The 23,220-nt window shown below is 40.1% G+C and overlaps 1 protein-coding gene across 12 annotated transcripts in view; it reads left to right on the top strand.

Annotated features, from left to right (window-relative positions):
• The window catches only part of LOC120720058 (muscleblind-like protein 1), a 68,374-nt gene that overhangs the window by 284 nt on the left and 44,870 nt on the right, over positions 1-23,220 (top strand). For 2 of the 12 annotated variants that reach the window (XM_040009669.1, XM_040009675.1), the window contains exons 1-2: positions 8-5,533; positions 22,145-23,144. The exons of 1 other annotated variant lie outside the window; for it this stretch is intronic. In XM_040009669.1, coding sequence (XP_039865603.1) covers positions 22,971-23,144 — 174 coding nt within the window. In that variant the 5' untranslated portion in view covers positions 8-5,533; positions 22,145-22,970. Of the gene's footprint in view, positions 1-7; positions 5,534-19,437; positions 19,460-22,144; positions 23,145-23,220 lie in introns of those variants that run through there. 9 more of the 12 variants (XM_040009668.1, XM_040009665.1, XM_040009672.1 and 6 more) reach the window with 6 other exon arrangements.

Raw genomic sequence — 23,220 nt, 5'->3', positions numbered from 1 at the left:
GTAAGACAGCTTTGCTCTGACCGCACAGATAGCGCCGAGTTTTTCGAGATCGTCTGTTTCTCTGTTCGCCCCTGCCAAGTGAGAAGAGAAGAGTGGCTCTATACAGATGCCAGGGTGTGATTAATATTTGACATGTTATGATCCCGACAACTTCTTTGCCTGTTGCTTGTGACTGCTGCTAAATTCTGTCTCAAAAAAAACCTGAAACTAGGGTTATTCAAGAGGAAGAGTATATTAAATAGAGCGGAATCAAAATAGTTGATATGCCTGTGATGTATTCATGTCAGTTTTTGGTTGTTACTTGGCTTGGTATTTGAATGTTTTTTTCCTTTGATCTAGCAGGTTTGTTTAACTGTAGCCAGTTTCAATACACTGGATGCGATTCTGTTCAGATAGTGCTGGTTAACATGATGAAACTTTCAGGAAATTACAAATTGTAAAGCACTGTCATTCTGGACAGTTAAATTCATCAGAAACAGTGTAACATGTTCATTTTATACTAAAACATATATTTTTATTGGACAAAAAATATATTTATCTATAAAAAAAGACAACAATTATACAATGTTGTAAAACGTATACGTTTTTAAGGTAGTCTACTATACATGCCCTAAATGACACTGGTGTAAGCTGACAGGTAAAAGGGTAGCTTTTGTATTACGGGTCATTTTGCGGTTTAACTGTCACAGAGGCTTGTGACCATATCTCTTGCACCAGAGACTGAGGCAGCCTGAAAAGTGCAATTGCATCAGCTTAGCGCACACACTCTTAAACTTTATTACCTGGGAAGTCTCCCCTCTGGGACTCAAGTGTAAAATCATGTTTCAACAATGTTAAGTAGAAAGACAAAAAAAACCCAAATCAGTCAGTAAAACTGGTTATTTTGGATTAAATCATAATTTCAGAAAGACTTTTGAATGTGTTTTCTGAAGAAATACAAATTCTGTGTTTAAATGAAATATGGCTGAAAGTAGTTTTATTTATAGTGCTCTTTATCACAAAAGAGCCCTCAAAGGAGCTATGACACAAGGAACTATATTTGTGTATCTTGCACCTTTTGGAAAACAATTATGTAGGTATGGGATCTGTTTTTGCTGAACATTAACAGGCTATGCAAAGAGATTTTGCAAATAAAATTTAAAAAAAAGGAAAAAGAACAGAAAAAAGAAACTACAATGCAGATCGCACAAAAATGTCTTGTGAATATTCAGCTTGTCTCCATTTAGCACTGGCCAAAAACCAGTCTCTTTGCTGTGCCACTGCAAAAAATCCACCTGTCACATTCAAAATGGAGTTGATTCTCTTTTTCATAATGGTTGCTTTCATTAATTGTCTCCCTCCATGTTATCTGTTGCTGACTGTATCCTCTTTACCTCTTAATCTTCTCCGTAGCTGTGTTGGTGCTTAAAGATGTACTTGATTATTTCCAGGTTTGTTCATGTATGTATCTGCGTAGCTGCTTTGTTGCATGTGTTTTCTGCAGACGCTCCAAATGCCTGCCTGTCTTTAGTTAAAAGTTTGGGGGGGGGGGCTTGAAGAATAGTGGTTTGGCTCAAGCAGATCGTGAGAGTAAATCCAAAATTTCTCTGAATAACAGTGGTTATACCAGAACTATTTCAGTGGTGAGTTTAAGAGGTTTTAAAACAAATGATATTCAAATATTCTACTACTGGTCTGTTATAAAGCTCTGTGTTGAAAGATTCCCTCATTTTCAGTACAGTCACACTAGCAGGGCCCCGAAATATGTTGGTACCTGTACACAGAGCTGTTCGGATTGAGGATGAACTTCTGGAAGGTTAAGTATTTGCGATTAGACCTTGAATGTTTAACAACAGACTTGCTATGTCAGGTTGTCCCTGTATGATTTTCGCTTCTGCAAAATCTTTAAGGTTTAAGGCTTTTGGTCTGGGCCCAACCCTGGCTTTGCTCAGCAGCATGGCTCAAAAGTGATATATGGGTCCAGATCTGCTCGTTCAACTACAATTGATGCTGTCTCTGGTGTTCTGCTTAAGATTTTCCCTCATTCCTGCCTTTATTGACCTGGAACACAAGTTCCACATGTTCACGAGTCCATGACCTCATTTTGATATGATCAGCATGAGAGAGGATTGAACGTGTAACGGCTTATGTTCGAAAGCAGTGACTCAAAAGTCTTTTGTCGTTCTCTCTTCCATACACAGACATCAGCAGAGTGGTGAGCAGGAACCTTAGTGTGCAATAAATTATCTGCAATTGCAGTAATTATCTGCAAGTCCAAGACCTTTCACTCTGCCTTGTTTTTTCATCACTGTATTTATCCCTTTTGACTAGAAGGCTGCTTGTGCAAAGTCTTTTTACTCAAACAATTCTAAAAGAACTGCGTTTTACTTGATTATTTCCATTTCATACTACTTACACTTTGTCTCAGATGGAACATATGCGGTTGAGATTCATACCTTGGAGCTGGTAATCAGAGTACATCAGCTCCTTACAAATAGGGTTCAGTCATCTTTAACATTTGTATACATCTTGCATTTTAAAGAACAAATAAAATAGCTGCACTGTAACACTCGCACAGCCATTGATTTTCTGAAGTAAGAAATGCAGTTTTACATTTGAAGTTTGAGTAGCTTTTTATAAGACTAATCAATAGTTTTCTGTTAGCAAAGAGACAAGCTGCAAAAATAGTGTAAAACATGTCACCCCTAATGACATATCCACAAAACATTATCACCTCAACCTGCAGTTACAGACTTAGCTCTGCCTTCCACTGAAGCTTGTGTTACTGCTTGGGTTGACACTGAACACACTGCACTGGGAAGCTGTTTCAAGAGCTATTGCTACACTACCCAGCCAACAGCAAGGGGCAGTGAGATCCTAGTTGAAGACTAATGAACACAGAATATTTTGCTGTTAAGGAGACAAATATTTTTTGAGCATGTGGGGGTAGACAAAGTATATATATTAAGTTATTTTATGTGTCTCTAATTGACCGAGATGAATATTAACCATCCATCCATTCATCCGTCCATCCGTCCATCCATCCATCCATCTAGGTACACCCTAGACATGTCGCTAATCTCATGCAGGGCTAATATATAGAGACAAACAAACATCCATACCCACGGTTACTTCAGAAACACATTAACACACAACTGCACACATGCACTTAACCTAACCCCATAGATGTGTTTAAACTGTGGGAGGAGATCTCACGCAGACATGGGGAGAACACAGAAAGGCCCCAGCCTGGATTTGAACTCATGAGCCTTCTTGCTGTGAAGCAGCAATTCTAACCACAATGTTCTTCTTCCATTTAAAAGGATCATTTTAACATTGTAATATTTGCCATGTTGCCTGCAGAAGTGTTGATGAGTGTTCTGAATGAGGTAGATGAGTAGTTACACTATGTACACTTGCGTAATTTTGACAGGATAGTTTCAAATCAAATATGGCAAGTTGTGCACTTATTTGAAGTAACACCGCTGCATTTGAATGTGTCACATTAACTGTTGCATTTATTGGACATTTACAACTCGCCGAGCCTCTGAAACACATCAAGTACTAAATTCTTCTGTGATGAAAATGACTGTTTTATGCACATTAACACCAAACGCAGCCACAACATCAGCGGCTGTTAATATTAGCTGACTAGCAGTGATGTAATTGCTGATCAGGGTTGGTTGTCCTTCCCACGCTGCTTCATAATTAAGGGCAAGAAGTGCGCATCATTCCAAACTGAACTTCCTCACTGTTATCATAAGTACACTATTCCAGCATGCATAGTCCGACTACAGATGATGCTTTTTCCAGTGCAAAAATGGTGAACTCTAAAACTCCTAGTGTTTTAGAGTTCACCTGATTTATAAAAGATCACAGTGCAACATGTACACATTTGGAGACACAGCGCCCCAGTTGAGCATAGTCCTGTAAGCCAACTACAGGACCTTTTTTGGGCACAGAACAATGACTTGCCATCTCTAAAATCTGAATTCCATATTGCTGGTGTCTGTATTGTGTTGCTTTGACTCTATGAACGAACCGATAAATATTTATAGAAGCTGGAGCTAAACACTTAGAGCAGTGCAGAGATCCATCATAGGTGCCTTTGAAGGCGGGCTTTAGCTTGCTGTTCAGTCAACACCTTTCACTTACTGTCTTACACGCACACACCAACACACATGCACAAATAAATAATATACAGGATGAAATACTGCTGCTATAAGTCAGTGATGTGGCTCTGAGTCACTCGGTAACACCCACCTCACACACACACACACACACATGCATGAACGCACACACATGCACGCACCTCTGCAAAAACAAAGCCAGATATTCACACATGCTCACACGCATACACACATGCACCTGACGTAGTGTTTGATGGAGTTAGAAGCCATGGCAACAGAGCTGTGACTCTTGCTGTCCTGTGAGTGGACTGAAGCTGTGGAGGAGGGAGGAAAAAGCTAACAGCCGACACGGCTTCTCAAGTGCAGCTATTATTATTCCCATTCTCTTATTCCTTGCTTTTTCCTCTTCTTGCCTTTCACAGCAGCTATCTTTATGGTGCTTTTGTTTTTCTTCAAGACCGTTAGAAAGACTGTGAGGTTCAAAAAAGAAAAAAAAGAGAAAAACTCAACCGAGAGAGGCAGAAGAGAGGTCAGGAACTATGTATTTTTGAAGCCATCGATTGCAAAACCTGACACATCATCAGAGGGAATTGCGCTGATTCTCCCTGCTGCAACCAGACAGCATTCCGGATAGCATCTTATTTGTTGACATATTATTTTTATCTCACCCTTCTCACTTGCTGCCTCTCCCTCTTTCAGACTATAACTCTTCCTGTCTTTTTTTTTTCAAGTCTCTGTGTATTCCTCCTTTGCAGTTCTCTCTCTTTTCCTGAGAGCAGGGTGGTGGTGGAGGAGGGGGCGTGCAGGTGGACAGGTCTCGCAAACATCATCTGTATAAGATTAACTGACTGCAGATACAGATGGTGGAGAGACAGAGAGGGAGGTGTCGGAACAGTGCAGGTGAATTGCATTTCGGTCTCCGGTAGCACTTTCACGGTCTGATTGTCAGCATTTGTTAACATACACACGTGCACACGGATGCATGCACTCTCCCTCGCGCTGCCAAATCGTAGGAACGTGGCTGTTGACAGCAGAAGTTTGTCTGTTCCCCTGCGTTGCCCTCCCTCTCTCCTCCCCTCCCTCCATTGCATACGATCCAAGCACGGGCTGTGAAAGGTGAACTTGCAGCCTGCTGTGGATAAATTATGTGTGACATGTTTAGCTGTGCTGCCTTATATGGAGACTGGTGTATCTGAATACTGTAAGGCTCTGCCAAGAAGGAAGGAGGGAGAGAGGGAAAGAAGAAAAGGAGGAGGAGGAGGAGGAAGGAAAAGAGGCAAGGGAGAGAGAAAGCGAAGGAAAAAGGAAGGAGGAGGGGGCGGTGGCAGAGGGAGTGAAAGAGAGGAGTGCCGCGAAGCAAGCATGAGGTTTTCGCTTTCCATTCTCCCCTCAGCAGCAGTCAGATGAGTCCATGCAGAGATACAGTAAGTCTTGCTGTTTACTCAGTTTATATGTGAGTGTCTGTGTGTGTGAGTGTGTGTGTTTGTGTGGGTTGCGTGCTACTCTGCGTTAACAAGACCGAGTTGTCCATTCTTACTTTTTCTCCTTTGTTCTGCCGTGACTGGCTTTTGAAAATTTTTATTCGCCATCTGGACGTTGAGTGTGTTGATGTGTTGATGTGTGTTTGAGTGAGTTTTATGAGTGTTTCTAAGTATGTGTGTACATGTGCAGATTGACACTGCGCCTCACTGCTAATGTGTGGTAGTTTTGATTTGCGAGAGCATAAATGTGGAAAAGAGCTGAGCAGACAAAAAAGAATGGGTAAGGTTGGTGTTTAATGTTTCGCAGAGTAGTTAGCACACACTCACACACAAAGACACACACACTCACACTGACACACATTCCCTTTTCTGGCAGTTTACACTGTCTCTGTCTTTTTTTTTTTTGGACTGCAATAAAGTCCCTGTTGTGTGAAAACTGCTGGTAACACTAATGCTAAATATGCTCTCACCCTGATGGATACCTGAATGAGAAACATAAATACACGCGCACACGCACACCAACTCAATCTCTGACTCGAGAACAGTCCTGCACTTCTGTACAAAAGCAAGGCTACTGGTGTTTACAGTGCAGCTGCCCTCAGGAAATGACCTGAACGTTACTCAGACTGACACACAAACGCACGTGCAAAAAAGAAAAAAAAAAATCTGTTGAATATTGTGTGTAATGTAAAATATTCACAATATCCGTTAAGAAAAGTACATTAAATGCTGTTATCTTTGCACCAGGATTGGTTAGGAAACGAGGAGCAATCGTGTGATGAAATTATGATTATTACATGTGCATAATTTCTGTTAAAAAATGCGATTCCCAGTTTATCTTCATGCACATCTCATTTGCCACTCATCTACATACATTTTCCACACTGCACAAAAAGGGGTTGTGGTGCATGATGTCTCTTCGATGACAGAATGGAGGGTTTCATTTTAAGCTTCATGAGTGCCTCGCACCTAAAATTCTCTGTGAAATCTTTTGAACTTTCTGATTTTTTTTAAACACCAACCCACTTATCAAAAAGAAGGTAAAATATTAATTTATCAAAGGACCGGCTTATAGCTGCTCACATTTAGAACTATACCTTCACTTTCCAGAGCAATAAAAACACAATAAAAGCATTGCGGTGGTTTACCGGTAAAAGACTTATTTTGATGCTGCGAGGTGATTTTCCCTTAATGGTATCTTGCTCCGGTGTCATGGCAATTGATAGTGACTCACAAAATTGAAAATACAGGTTTAAAATTTAGAAGAAGAAAAAATGCAATGATGCCTGAATGTTGATTGTTTGTGGGCGGCACACCTACCGCTATGTATACTGGTAGAAGTAAAACGAGTACCATATTTGAGCTCACATGCACATTTTTGTTATTTACCAAACTGACACTCCTTGCTGCTTGTTATCAATCATTATCTCCACACCTGCCACTCTCTTTCACAGTTCTACTTTCTCATATTGCACATCTCTGTCTCTGTCTCTCCCTGCAGCTTTCAGTTTTATTCTGTCTGCCTGCTTTTTTTGTGGCTCTCGCTTTGCTTCTCTTTCAGTGTCTGAGTCGGTTGAAAGAACTTCTCTGCAGATCTACAAGGTCATTAGGGTATAGAACAGCGGCGTGTGGAGGCACTCAGATACATACTGAATTTCACAGCACGCATAACTCTGACTGATCAACTAGGAGTGTGTAAGACAAGAAGGTGCTCTAATAGGGAGAGTGAGAGAATGCTTGATTACCTGCGTTTGTGAATTTCTTTGCAATTTAAAAAAAAATGTAGAAAAGGTCTGTCCTCATTTCTCATCCTCCCCCACCTTCTAGTTTCATCCACCACCTCTTCTGTCCTTTCGAAGTGATGTCATCTCCCTGCTGTCTTCAGCAGCCACGGGGCAGTCTGTTGAATGCAGATGAGCAGTGTGTTTGTTTGAAAAAGCTAAAGTGTATGTGCATAACAACATGAACTCACCCTTACTCTGATTTGCATTATTCAGTTACCAGAAAATAAGAAAATAGTGTGGATGCTTTGATCAAGGTGAAAGCAAAAGAACGTGAGCGGACACGACTTTGAATTCCAAGCCTCAGAAATTCGACACAGAGCGTGTAAGTGGCAGATAGACAGCCACTCAGACAAATGGTTGGGGAAGTCCTACGAGGCCATTTGGCGAGTGGCAAAGTCACAGTGAGTCAGTCAATGGTGTATGATTGCTGTTTTCCCTGCAGTCTGCAAAGCTGTCACCGGACTAATGCACACTAGTGGAAGATGTAATCTATAGTAAATACAGTTGGCTCCATAGAGCAGCCCTCTGTGGTTTCTACAGATTAAGGTGTCAAACAGAATCACTGGTCAGAGACAGCTGAAGAGTACAGATTATCCCCATGTTTGGCCGATTGCTGATCTGATGACAAGCCATGGATCCTGCATTTCGTATGTGGGTGTGGTGGTGATATTTTCTTCTGAGAGGGGCACTTCTTTGGTATTTCCTCATTTGATCAAAAATGCCAGACTCTTGGATGTGGAAAAAAGTCCCAGAAGGTCAAATCATTAGCATTAATAATCTTCATCTACTGAACTTTACGTTACGTTATTAAGCTTTTTCAGACCTCCATTCCTAATCGGGGATCATCTCACAGTTACTAATCTTTTTTTTCTGTAAAGGAATTCCACAGCCAAGTAGCTCATAAATAATTCTCATTTTGCTCTACCTTTTGTACCTTTTGCTTATTTTCCTCACTCCTCTCATTATTTGCAAAATATCTGTTCTGTTTCTCAGGCCATGCCACCTTTCCTTTCCCTGTCTTTCCATCTGTCTGTCACTTTAACTGTGTTGCTTTTCTTTATTATAACTTTTGCATTCACTTGTCTGCCTGTATTGTCTTTCAAGGCTGACATGTCTCAAAGCGAAACAGACATTGTTAAACTGAACAATCATGTCAGTGACATCGATTGTGTTTGTGCATTTGTTGAAAATGGCCCTGTGCTTGAAATGACACATGCTGAGATGCCAAGTGAATTTACAATTTAGGCTTTTTTTCCTTTTTCATGAGCATCTGTCTTCCACCTTTCCAGCCATTAAATCTATATCCCCTGGACATCTTCTTCTATCACTCACTGTCTCTATCAGTCTTTCGGTCTGTGACTCTTCCTCTCATTCTCAGCGTTTTCCAATCTTTCAAAATCTACCCTCCCACCCACACTTTTTTGCACACATATACTCACACACACACCACCTCCATTGCTATTCCTGAGAGGAGCAGACTGGTCTGGCAGTGGGTTGGTTTATGTCCATGAACTCAGTGACACCCTTGCTCCCGCTGCATTACACCAGGCTGGCATCACCACAGCAAAGTAGCCGTACTGCAGTAAAGGAGGAAGACAATGTGTACATCCACAAAATATTGCATGTAATCCCCTCTCCCTGTGTAGCATACCAAACTACATATCTTAACCATGAAATCTATATGATCTCACACATCCCAAGTCATATGAGTGTGCTACAAGTGCCTCACCCCTTCTGTCTATGTGCATGTCAGGCTCTTTAAACACTTGTGCTGATACCACAGTGCAGACGACAGCTTGCACACGTGCCACTTGACTGCCCCTTGTCATCTCCCCTCCCCTCTGTTTGTCTTACAGCTAAAGGAGGGAGTCACAGACTGTGTGGTTAATGTGTGTGTGTGAATTAGAGAGAGTGCACGAGAGATCGTTGATGTGCATATGCATACGTATCACTCATATGGTAGTATCCTGATTATAAATGCACTTGGTGACCTTACGTTTATCACTACAATTGTGTTTCCTCTAGCTGATGCAGGCCTGCTGTCGCAGTGCTAATGTGTGTGTGTATGAGTGTCGCAAACTCAGCATCAGAATGAGGTATAAGATTACCCTGATGGTACAATCTGTCTAACCGTCATCATAATGGAGTATCATTCCACAATGACTAACACTCAGCTGAAGACTGTCAGATCAAATCTCCAGCTTGCGTTTGTTTGACAGGGTTCATGTGTGAGCCCTATAATTTCAGTTAAACCCCCGGCAAGGTATTTGAGTTAACTTGTGCCATGACTAAGATGCCCATCACTGTTCCTCTAGCAGCTTGAGAGGGAGGAAACCAAGCAAAGGCTTTATTTTTCCTGAGGTACTGTAGATTCAAGAGAAAATTGCCTAAAATCAAACTAATGCACAGTTTTCAGTTTTATTTATATAGCACCAAATCACAACAACAGTAGCCTCAAGACACTTCATATTGTAAGGTAAAGACGCTAAAATAATACAGAGAAAACCCCAACCATTAAACGATCCAAAGCAAGCACTTGGCAAAAGTTGGGAAGAAAAAACTTCCTTTGAGGTTTAAGAAACCTCAAGAACCAGGCGCAGGGAGGGGCAGAGGACAGAAGACACAGTGTGGAAGAGAACCAGACATTAATATAGTATTCAAGTATTTAATGACTTCATAGAGGAAATATTCTCTAAAACAAATCAAAAAGTTATGTTTATCTGTGGTGATTTTAATATTGACCTGTTGAATCCGAAAAAGCATAAAATGACCGACGAATTCCTAAACACTATGTACAGTTTGAGTTTACATCCTAAAATAACCAGGCCTAGCAGAATTACACCACATTGTGCCACCTTACTTGACAATATTTTCACTAACAATATGGAAAACAACATTGTGAGCGGAATATTAATTAATGACATCAGTGATCACCTACCAGTTTTTGCAGTTTATGACACTAATTATAAGAAGAATCAGCATGAAGAACAACTGAGATACAGACGTGTAAGGACAGAAGAAACTATGAATGCACTTAAGAACGATCTATTAAATCAGGACTGGGACAATGTGTACAAAGAAACTGATATTGATATTGCATATGGCATATTTTTAAGAATATTCATGGAGTTGTACGATAAAAACTGTCCAACAATAAAATACAACAGAAAGCACAAATATTCAGATAGACCATGGATCACCAAGGGTTTACAAAACACATGTAAAAAGAAAAATACACTCTATAGGGAATTCCTAAAACAAAGAACAAAAGATGCTGAAAATAAATATAAAAAATACAAAAATAAGTTGACCAATATTATACGTGTATGTAGAAAGGAGTATTATAGTAAAATATTGAACAACAATAAACATAATATGAAGGGAATAAGGGATGTTTTAAACGGTATCATTAAAAATAATTCTGGAAACAAAGTTCTTCTCAATACTTTATCGACAATGGCAATATTATGGAAAACACTGCTGATAAGGTCAACAGCTTTAATCATTATTTTGTAAATATTGGACCAAAACTGGCAGAACAAATTCCTGAGTCACTGCCATCAGTAGACTGTAGTGAAAACCTGATTGATAGGAACCCTAACTCAATGTTCCTCACATCAGTGGAGGAAAAAGAAATAATTGACATTGTACACATGTGTAAATATAAAACATCTACTGATTGTAATGATATTGACATGAAAATCGTCAAGAAGGTCATTGAAGGAATTGTAGGACCTCTAACATATATTTGCAACTTATCATTTCAGACGGGAAAAGTGCCAAACAAAATGAAAATAGCTAAAGTTGTGCCGCTGTATAAAACTGGGGATAGACGCCACTTCACAAATTACAGGCCTGTTTCTTTACTACCACAATTCTCCAAAATCCTAGAAAACCTGTTTAATAAACGATTAGACAAATTCTTAGATAAATATAAATTACTCTCTGACAGTCAGTATGGATTCAGATCAAAAAGATCAACATCTCTGGCATTAATCGAATCAATTGAGGAGATTACGAATGCTATAGATCAGAAACAGTATGCAGCTGGAGTATTTCTGGATCTCAAGAAAGCATTCGACACAATGACATATTAATTAATAAACTGGAACGGTACAGGATCAGGGGGGTTGTACTGCAATGGGTGAAAAATTATTTAAGTGACAGGAAACAATTTGTGAAGCTGGGTGTCCATTCCTCATCATGCTTGGACATTGCTTGTGGTGTTCCACAAGGCTCTGTACTGGGTCCAAAATTATTTATTATTTATATGAATGATATTTGTAAGGCATCTGATATATTAAAATTAGTATTATTTGCAGATGACACAAATATTTTTTGTTCTGGGGGGAATCTAAAGGAGCTGCTGGATACAATTACTTCAGAAATGTGCAAAATTAAAAAATGGTTTAACAGGAACAAACTATCGCTAAATCTAAGTAAAACTAAAATAATCTTATTTGGGAATTCCCTTAGAAATGCACAAGTGCAGATTCATATAGATGGTGTGGAAATTGAAAGAGTACTTGAACATAAGTTTCTTGGTGTGATTATAGATGATAAATTAAACTGGAAGTCTCATATAAATCATATACATAACAAAATTTCAAGAAGTGTCTCAATCTTGAGTAAAGTAAAACACATTCTGGACCACAAATCACTCCACATTCTCTATTGTTCCCTGATTGCACCGTATTTGAATTACTGTGCAGAGGTTTGGGGCAATACTTACAAATGTTCGATATCATCAATCTTTATATTACAAAAAAGGGCCATAAGGATAATCCATAAAACTGGTTACAGAGATCATACAAATCCACTATTCTTAAAATCAAAAATTCTAAAATTCACAGATCTGGTTCATTTTCTCACAGCACAAATTATATATAAAGCAATAAATAACCTGCTTCCTGACAATATTCTAAAAATGTTTTCTAAAAGGGAACGGGGATACAATTTGAGGGGGGAATTAAATTTAAAACATCCTCGCATCCGTACAACATTAAAAAGTGTTTGCATCTCTGTGTGTGGAGTGAAGCTGTGGAACAGACTAAGTAAAGATATGAAGCAATGTCCAAGCATGACGCAGTTTAAAAAGCGGTTTAAGGATATGGTTTTTACAGGGTACAGGGAAAAGGTAGAGATTTGATAGGGTGTTCTTGTCTAATATTTTCATGTGTGTGCGGGTGCACGGGTATGTTGGTATGGGTATATGTATATATTTGTAGGTTGTGTATCCTTGAGGTGTTAATGGGGTTATTGAAAATGTGTATATGTGCGTATGTGTATATACGTATGTATGGATAGATAGAAACATATATGTATATATATTAAAAAAAAATACACATGACATATAATGTAATTGCAAGGAGGTATTTCTGTAGTCTATTGATACTAGATAGTGGAAAAGGGGTGGGATTAAATAAGCTTATGCTTCTTCCTGCTCCTTTTTGAACATGAAAGTTATTTGGAGTTGTGGTTGCTCGTTTTCCTTTTGTTTTGCTTTGTTCATTTGTCTCTTTTAATTCTATTTTGTTGCACTTTTTCAACATGTTCAAAATAAAGATTCAATCAATCAATCAATCAATCAATCAATCAATCAATCAATCAATAATAACTAATGTAATAGTTAATCTAATAACAAATAATAAAAGTGAAAAAAAAAAGTTCAGTGATCATAGGAAGTCCCCAGCAGACTTGGCTTATAGAGTTACCTTATCCAACCCTAACTCTAAGCTATATCAAAAAGGAAAGTTTTTAAGTGTAATCTTAAAAGTAGAGAGGGTGTTTGTCTCCCAAATCCAAACTTAAGAGGCCTGAAAGCTAAAGTCTCTGCCTCCCATTTAACTTTTAAATATCCTACGAACCACAAGTAAGCCAGCAGTCTGAGAGCGAGGTACTATCAGGTCTTTAAAATAAGATTTGGCCTGATTATTCAAGACCTTATAGTATGTGAGGACTTTTAAATGTGATTGTTAGTTTAACAGAGAGGCGATGAAGAGAAGCTAATATGGGAAAAATATACTCTCTCTTTCCATTCCCTGTCAGCATTCTCGCTGCAGAATTGCGGATCATCTGAAGGCAACAATCCATTTTTTGTTGTCACTGTGACATTTGATGTTTTCATATAGAGGAAATTAGTTTCCTCTCTAATTAGGACTGCATGTAAACCTTCAATATAACTTGTATTCAGAAAACAAAATCCCTCATGCAATATTTCAAAACAGGTCAGAAACGACACCATTAATCAAGTGTGTTAAGTCATAGCACATTAAATTTCAATTTTGCAGCACAGTGTATCTGTTATATCCATTATTAAAATGTATTTAAATAGTATGCACCATTCTGGGCCAGAAAATAACCAAAACAACTTTTGAAACTACTTGAATAGATGTGTGGTTTAAAGACCAGACCAGTGTTGCCTCACTGCAAGAAGGTCCTGAGTTCGGTTCCACCACCTGGCCTTTCTGTGTGGAGTTTGCATGTTCTCCCTTTGTTTGTTTGGGTTCTTTCCGGAAACTATGGCCTCCTCCCACAGTCCACAGACATGCAGTTAGTGGTCATTCCAAATTAGGTGTGAATGTGAGGTGGGAATCTGAGTGCGAGTGGTTGTTAGCCTTATGACAAACTGGCAACTTGTCCAGGGTGTACACTGCCTCTTGCCATATGGTAGCTGGGATTGGCTCCCTAAAAAGGATAAGCAGAAGAGAATGTATGGATGCTGAAATGCTGTTGTATTAAATTAAAGAACTCTGTCAACATGTATCGTAAGAAGTAAAATGACAGAAATCTGTAAGTTAATAGCTTTGTCTAAAACTTTTATATCAAAAAGTTGCAGTTACCAGTCCAAAATCGATGTCCTTCACATCCAGTGGTCCTTATTGGAGTCTTTGCCGGGCCGATTCTGGCTCCCGGACCTTATGCTTGACACTCCTGCGGCAAAGCTATATGCATATATACAGGCGTTGTCTCCTGCCGTTGCGCTACCCCTGCTCCTAACCACTGCAGCCTCATTAATGGACAGCCCAGTGGCCGTTCCCGATGTCACAGTGTCATTTGAAAACTCTGTGTCTTTCCCTTATATTGCTATGATATGAGGCTGGACCTGACACCATTAACCACTTTGTCCTTGCTTTAAGCATGGTTTATCTAGTTGCCGTGGCGATGGTGACCTTGCAGCACATTACTGGTGGTACTGCAGCATAAGGTGTTGTGTGAACAAGGAATGAGTATAGAGACAGCGAGAAGGAGAGATAGAGGGGGCTGAGACAGTGGGCGAATAAAACGAGGACAGCTACTATTAAAAGACTAGCCACGTTCACAGAGTTGTTTATGTCACATGATACTGCGAGTGCAACTTAGCAGAAGGCGAGCAGATTTGTTTGAAGAATAAAGACTTGGGGAGAGAAAAATAAGTGAAACACTGAAGCATGCATGTGTAAAGAAACAGAACAGGAGAACAGGTGGAGATTAGGGTACGAGAAATGAAGAGAGATGAGAAATGTTGAAATGATACCACAGCAGAATGCCAAGCGTGCTTTTTAAAACTCTGCTTTTTGCCCTCCCTGCTTTCCCCTTTGATTCCTCCTCTTGCGTACCTGCCAGTTCACACCTTGATTTTCCTGTCTTACTACCAGACACCGACCTCTGTCTCTTACAGACTTGTACTAATTGCTCCTGTTTGCCTCTTATCAATCCCTTTCCAGCTTCTAGCCTTTTCCTGTCACCACCTTTGGTCTCCTTTACTCTATTTGTCTCTCGCAGCCTCCCCACCCCATACAGGCTCTCCCTGATGTGCCTATCAGTATAAAGGGCAGCTCAGGTCGTTTATAGATGATATCCTGGTCAGCCGGTGATGCGGTGTAATATGAAGCGTCCAGCATCTGCTTTTTGCTGCTGCTGCAGTCAGCGCCCTTTAACCTCTCACATTACTGAATTTCCCCTTCTCTTTTTTCCCAGTCCTCGCCTCTTACACCACCAACTTCTTCCTTAATACCTGCAGTGTAAACTTACTGAACAATTAAATTTGAGCCAGAAGATAAAAATCCCTGTTTCTAATCTGCTGTATTCCCAAAATCCAGAGAGAAAGAGCATAAAAAACAGATTCTGAACTCTTGGCTGAATTTGTAACACTTAAAGAGTGGCTGAACCATCAACTTACTGCATGAACACACAAGACCTTTCAAATGCTAGACAGCAACTCTGAAGGCACTTTAATAGATCAGAGTTTATCCTGTGACTCTCATGTTTTCAAGCATATTATTTTCTCTTAGTTTCCAGCAAGCTTCTGTTTCTCAGTGAACTGTGTTTGGTAGATCATCCGTAGGAAATCAAACATGAAGGAACCTGCTTTCTAGCTTTCTTTTCTTCACCTTTGGTTTTATTTTTTTTTCCCCTTTTCTGGAAGTCATTCAAGGTGAATAAATGACTCAGATCTCTGGCCTGCGTTCACAAAAATCTTCCTCATTCTTCCTCTTTTTGTCTGTTCTTTACTCTCAGATGCAGGGCTGCATGTTGCTTCAGTTAACAGCTCAGTTTCATGTGTGTTATGCTCAACAGTCCAAATTAATATTATGGTATGCAACTATATAAAAAATAGCACTGACATCATTCTGAGCAACTAATGTATAATTAGTTATATCTATGCTACAAATGGCAGTGTTGTTTTTCTGTTTGGCCCGTCTTTCTGTTTTATTGGCTGGCTTGCCATTTTGGCTCAGACATCCTGACCAACTCCTGATTTAAGTCTCATGACATTTTACGTGGACATTCATGGTGCCCAGAGGATGAACCCTGCTGACTTTTTCAGTGGTGCCACCTGCAGGGTGACATTTGCATTTTTATGTGAAATGCCACAACTGCTAGTTGATATTGGTGTGCAGCTCAGAATGACTTGCAATAAATTTGGTGATCTTTTCATTCAATTCTAGCTAATAGTGGATAAGTCTCTACTACTACCAATAGCTACTTAACAAATTAATCTTTTTGCTACATGAATATTTTCAGGTTTTTGTAGCCTACCTTGAGTTTTTCATGTGTGAGCAGGCTGTGGTTGCATGCAGATAAAAGCTGCGTGTGGCAAGAAAATTGGATATAGCATCCAGAAACCATGAGCTGTAACTTTTTTATTACCTTCTTGTTCTTTATCTGGATGTGGAAACAATGACCAGAGGACAAAAATGGAAATCTTGACTCAAATATTTGGATAACAGAAAGCCACAAAAACATTGGCTGTTGTCCCCAGAGGCAAATTAGGCTGAGTCGCTCATGGGGTCACAGATTTCTCAATTTTGAGCGTTACATGCAGCTTCTCACAGACATAACATGATATTATTTTTGTTGAGTCTTATTTTTGTTCTAAGAAGTTGCCAAATCAGTGTTACCTTTGCAATATTATAAAGGTGTTGCAGATATGTTAGTAAGAGGGTCTTAGTAATCAGTACTTCCACAGCAGGGGTGTCACTCTGAGCTAAATCAGTGTGTTTTTCCTGGTCAGTTGTCATATGCATGAAATAATGTAGAGTTGGGCCAAATGAATGGCACCGTTTTACCAGACAGATTAACACAAGATCAGATGGCTCTCTTTAAATGAGGAGATACGTGAACCCTGGTGACACTCGGCATTACAGTCTGCTTTGTGCTGACCACATGTCAACAGCTGGGGTTGGCCTGGAATGAGACAGAATATTCAGCCAGTATTTTATTCTTTTTAATGAACTCTATGTGTGTGTGTGTAGGGGTGCATGTGTCTGTTTGGGGTTTGAAGAAATCGGGGTGTTTTGTGGGAGTGTAACATCCCCAGGTTTCTGCACTCCAACTTATTACTTTGGCTAGTTGATCTGATGGTGTAATAATATCTTCTGCCTCAGGCTATGGGAAATGGCCACATGCATTATTCACACGTGGTAAGATGCTTATTGATGACTTCTTTATTTATATATTTCCTCTGTGCCAGAGTCATTTCTCACATTTGTTACCTCTTAGTTTTAATCCTGCTTTGAGGTGAGAGTCGACTAAGGTGCCTCACTCCCTCCCCCATGTGGAACTGGCACTAATAATGCATGTAAACGTGGAGCCCCATTACATCTATATTATTTTGTCATAGCTGTTTCATTTAGGATATTCCAGATCCCGCAGAAAGCATAACTCTTAACAGAAAACTAGCATGCCATTGCCTTAGGACTCAAGGGTAAGTTTGTCTAATCAAATCCATGTACATTCTCTGTTTGCTTTCTTTTTATCCATGCAGCCTTGCAAATGAGGCATATTCCCTTTTATATGAGCATATGCGAGAGTTCAGTGCAACTGAACTGTGGGGTTATGCTCTGATGTCTCATGTCCTTTGTGCTTAGACCAAATAAAACAAGACTTTTAACCAGGAGACCCAGGATCATCCCCCACGTGGGAATATAGTTTTTGATGCACTTCAGTTATGATTCCATTATTTTGTGTTACATTGTTTACTTACAGAACAGTACAACTGTTGTCCATTTTCTGGTCATGCTGATCAACACTTTGAAAAATTATAAACATAATATAGTGCATGTGAGACATTTACACTTTTGAAACTACTTTTAATAAATGAAAACAATAAAAAAATGTTGAAACTTTGAATTTTTAATGTGGATTTTGAAAAACAAAAATGTTATGTGTCCTTTAAAAATGCTGGTAGGAATGCTGCACAGCTATGGTGGTTGACTCATAGGGTATGATTCTGCAATGGAAATGTTTGCAAGGCTTAGGAACTGTCCTATGAAGAACACTGTCCTGTAGTCTGGCAAATCAAGTTTAAATATGACATCATAGCCACTTGGCTCACAGTTCAAATATAATCAGAGCACATGGGATAGCTGGCACAGGCACATACATGTTATATAATACATGTTTTCGGAGAAACGTATGCTGCTTTGTATGAAAGTGAAGGTTTTGCTCTGCAAAGGTTCAAACTGAAAGCGTCTGTATGGCAGCCATAACACGAGACAGATGACTTCTGTAAATACTAAGGAAAGGTACTTTGGGGCCTACTTTGTCACACTGCTTACCATCGGATGCACTAGTGCATCTTTAATAAGAGGAAAGAAGATAATGGCTTTAGTTCGGAGAATTCAAAGCTGTTCGAGGAAAAAAATGATTACACAAATCGTGTAAATGTTAATTACCGGTGCATTTCCTACTATAACTTGTAGATTTGATGATATGTTTTAGACATACAACAGTTTGTTATTCTCGTGGGTGAGCTATGGATATCATGCTGTTTTATTAGAATCTGCATTAGTTAGTACCAAGGTTTAATAGGTTTTGTCACGGGGTGTAAATGGACTCACGCGCAGACCAGGGATCCTTGCAAGGAAGACAGTGAATTTATTTACTTTCCCGGGTCCGGGAAAGATCTGTACACAGAAACTCCGGTTAGAAACAGACTGATTGCTCAACGATACAGCGACGAGTAGAACCGTGCTGCCATCTTAAGTAGGGCTCGGGATTGCGACGATAGGCAGCAGGTGTGGAGATAGCAGGTGCGTGGGCCAGGGGCGGGAGCCCATAATGAGCACCGCCCCGGCAGGAGAGAGAGAGAGAGAAAAAACAACAAAAACACATGGTGAGGCAGAGGGACCATGACAGGTTTAGAGAGTGTGCTATAAATAAATAGCGTGAATACATACATCAGTACAATAAATTTAAGGTTTACCATCAGTTTCAGCATTGCTGTATTGCCAGACTTCAGGATTATCATTAATTAATTTTAATTCAGTCACAGATGCCGAATGCCTTAATAAAGACTTGAGGTACACTGGATCATCTCCACAGCGGGAAGGGGAAATATAAATCTACAGGATGAGCAACTAATCTCAGCGTGACAAGCATTTTATTCTATTTTATATGTTTTAGATTCAGCGTTTTAAAATTACAACGGTGGTAATGAGGTAATCTTTTTCAGATGTCCACATTTATATAGCCTGCAAAACAAACAAAGACAAACAACAAGTTAAAGTATCATGGATGTGCTTTTTCTAGTTCATCTTCACAATATTTTCGTTTCAGCTCCAGCAGCTACAATGTACCCACGACATTTGCTGCCAAGTCAGTAAGTACCATTTAGTTGGGTCCTTCGATTTTCTGGTTCTCTTTTCCAAAGTCGTTACGAATTCTCTTTCAAGCCTTTGCTTGACCTCGTGATGCTTTGAATTTTAAATCAAGCAGTCAAGATGTGATGGAAGTGCAGACTTTCTGTTTTAATTTAAGGGGTTTAACAAAAGTTTTGCAATAAATGCTTAGGAATTAGAGCCATTTTATACATTTATATCACACATTTAGATGATCAAAAGTAACTGAGCGGTTATCATTTTATATCATTTCAAAGAAAATCCTTTGCTGTCAATGAATGTCCAGTCTTGAACCCATGGACATCAGTAATTGCTGTGTTTCCTCTCTGGAGATGCTTTGCAGGCCTTTACTGCACCCACCTTCAGATGCTGCTTGCTTGTGGGTTTCTGCATTTAGTTTTACTTTTAATAATTGAAAAACATGCTCTGATGTACTGAAATCAGGTGACTGATTAGGACACCAAGGAATATATCATGTCTTTGCCTTAAGAAACTCTTGGGTTTCTTGGGAAAACTCTTGGAAAACTCTTGTTAAGGGTTATCCATTTGCACTGTGAAGCACTATCTGACTAGTTTTGCAGCATTTGGCTGAATCTGAGCAGAGAGTATATCCCTGTACATTTCACTGTTCATCCTGCTGCTTTTATCAGCAATCACATGATCTATAAACACTAGTGACTCGATTCCAGTAGCATCCATAACAGTGCCTCCACTGTGTTTGACAGATGTTACAGTATGCTTCAGGTCATAAACCGTTTCTCTCCATCTCTGAGCTTTTCTTCTCCCATCGCTCTGTTAATAGTTAATCTTGATTTCATCTGTCCAAAGAGTTGTTTTTCTTTTTTCTGTGCACAGCTTCCTGTTCCTGAATGTAACCGGTGGTTTTCCTGACTTGTTAGTTGTTGATGCTTAATTTGTACTTCCTGTACTTCTGTCTGCATACAGGAAGTGTTGACTCACATCTTGACATGTGTGTCTTAGAGATTTCAGCATAAATAAAAACAATGTTAGAATATATGTTGATACCAGAAAGGTCAGGAAGAAAGAGTGGGTGATGTAGAAGACTGATTTTGGCAAGCAGTAGTCATCTCTCTATTCACTCTGCTGCCACTTGCACATATCCGCACTGCCCAAAATATCAGCTTTGGGCTGAAAAAGTAGTTCACGAAGTGACTGGCCCAAATAGGAGCAATCAATGCTTGACCAAGTACTTTCATTTTATTATGCTTTTTCCCTTCCTAAGTCATGTACCTCTTCATTTTTCTTCAAACTGTCATTTTTAACTCTTGGCCACATTGCTAGACTACTGATTAAAAATCTGAAAAAAGTTGGTCCTTGATGCTCCTCTACTGTTAAATATCTGGCATCATTAAGGGTTTTTTGTGACAGCCCAGTGAGATAAATGCTTTGATTTAATACAACCACCTGAGAGTAAGTTTTAAAGTCATGTTTAAGACTTAATATCTAGCCACACAGACTTTGGTGAGTTGATTTGCTTGTTTTTTTCTGATTTAGTTTTCTTCCTCTACACACTTTAAATGCTAATTTAACCCCACTTAAACTATACCATGCTTTGGAGTTAAAGAGGCGTTACCTAATACCAGGAATACATATTTAGGAATAGATCCTCTGTGTGAATCACAGGCCACGGTGAGATTGACTGAGAGGTCACTCTAAATAAGGTCATTTTGAAGTTACCAGAGGACTCCTATCGAGTTGGATGCTTTATATAAACATCATACCACTGTTTCATGATAGCACTGTCACAGAAACATTTCATCTCTTCAAGTGTGGGAGACCTAGAAGTGATGTAATCACTGGTGGGATGTAGGTTTTTGGGCACTTCCTGTAAGCTGTTGGAGATTTGAGGGACAGTCATGTTCTTTCAGCAACCACTTTTTTTCGGATGAAATGCTGTAAATATCACGCAGAAATGAGTCTAACAAAAGTAAAACAAAGAAGCACGTCCCAAATATTTCCCTCTTCTGTAGCGACCTTTATCAAGTCATTGCCTTGTTTGTCCTACCCGGCAACCTTCCAGCAGTGACGCTGGGACCGTCTAGCTTGCTGATAGGCTACTTTTAATCTTACTGGGGATGGGCCGATTGTTAAATCACGAATCAATACTTTGATACTTGAGTGCTCGCCATCAGCTGCGTGTAAGTACTGGCTGCAGTATTTTGGAGTATAGTTACTTGATTTTTGTTTTAATTGTGTTTCTTTTTTTTCTTTGTATTGTCTTGTTATCGTTCACTTGTCATTCATTATTTTCTGTTTGTTTACAGCGCTAATTCTAAATGTTAATTAATACTGATGCAGACGAAGATGCATAACATAATTGTCCCTCTTCCACTTTCTGTCTCTCCCCTCTCTCTTCTTCATGCTCGACTTTTGAAATAAATTGTCTGTGCCTGAATGCTTGAGCTTTGCTGAGCTTTCCTGTTAGCAATGTGGTGTTTGATTTTCCAGCTGAGAGCCTGGTAGTGTCTGCGAGAGCTACTGTGGGAGAGCGTGCGCGACAAAATGAATGGGAGGCAAGTTCAAATGAGGCTTTGTGTCTGAATCCAATTGTGTGTGTTTGAGAGGAAGAGTATTAGCCTTGTGTTTGTGAGCATGTATGTGCAATAAGCACTGTTACCCTGATACTCTTCCCTCCTTCTCCACAGAGAGAAGTGCCTTCATTCGCTGACCCCTGTGGCTGTTTGGCTCCGCTGAAGCCGCCTGTGCCTCTGCGCCTGTCCATGTCTGCTGGAGCTGCCAGCCACACCACGAGCACCAGGACTGCCATGATTGCCAGCCTCGTCCGCTGAGGCTGTCTCCACATTACTGACACCTCCCTCCTCCCCTCCATCCCTTCCTCTGTCTGCCAGCCAGACCTTTCTCCACCCATGCCACTCAGCCCTCCTCTGTGGAAGTCAAACACGCCACCTTTCTCCGCAGACAGAGGCCGATACTGAAGACACAGCGTTTTTATCGGCTCGTTTTAGCAGAAGAAGATTGTCTCTTTGCTCTCCCCTCCACCGGCCCCTCTCCCCCTCCTGCTTTCTTCTCTCCTCCAGCCATGCATCTTTTCATCATGGGCCAACTCGATCGATAATGTGTTTTGCCATTCATCTCACCTGACAGTTCAGCTGAGGAGCAAGCAAGGCACAGGGAGAACTGGTGTGCATGGTGTGGGTGTTTGAAAGAGAGCGATTACAAAGCAGGTCTCTCTGGCCGTCAGCAGCCTAAGCCCTGGGAGACAGGTGCTGAAGGAGCCCCAAACAAACTCTTAGGATGGGCCACAGGTGGTAGACGACAGCAAGGCCTCTTAGGCTTACATTCAGAGTCAGACCCTGGGGAGAAAACCTGTAAAGTCTGCCTTTTTCCCATGTCCTTTATTTGTACTTTCTCATCATTTGCCTCAGTGTTATTAGAAACATACAGAAATAGACATAACTGCATTTGCTGGATATCTATTACTCTTAATCGACCCCTCCTTCCTGGTTTAAAATGGCGGTGAATGTGACACCGATCCGGGACACAAAGTGGCTGACACTGGAGGTTTGTCGGGAATTCCAGAGAGGAACTTGTTCACGACCAGACAGTGAGTGCAAGTTCGCCCACCCTGCCAAGAGCTGTCAAGTGGAAAATGGCAGAGTCATTGCCTGTTTTGACTCTCTCAAGGTGAGTATGACAAACACCTGTGATGTTCAATCAGCACTGCCCTGTTTTTTTGTTTTTGTGGAGTTTTTATTTTTAT

The sequence above is a fragment of the Simochromis diagramma genome, unplaced genomic scaffold (assembly GCF_900408965.1).
Source record: "Simochromis diagramma unplaced genomic scaffold, fSimDia1.1 OVJJ01000344.1, whole genome shotgun sequence".
In the NCBI taxonomy this organism is placed as follows: Eukaryota; Metazoa; Chordata; class Actinopteri; order Cichliformes; family Cichlidae; genus Simochromis; species Simochromis diagramma.
Note: the sequence above shows the minus strand (reverse complement) of the source record. Positions and strands in the feature narration are given on the sequence as shown.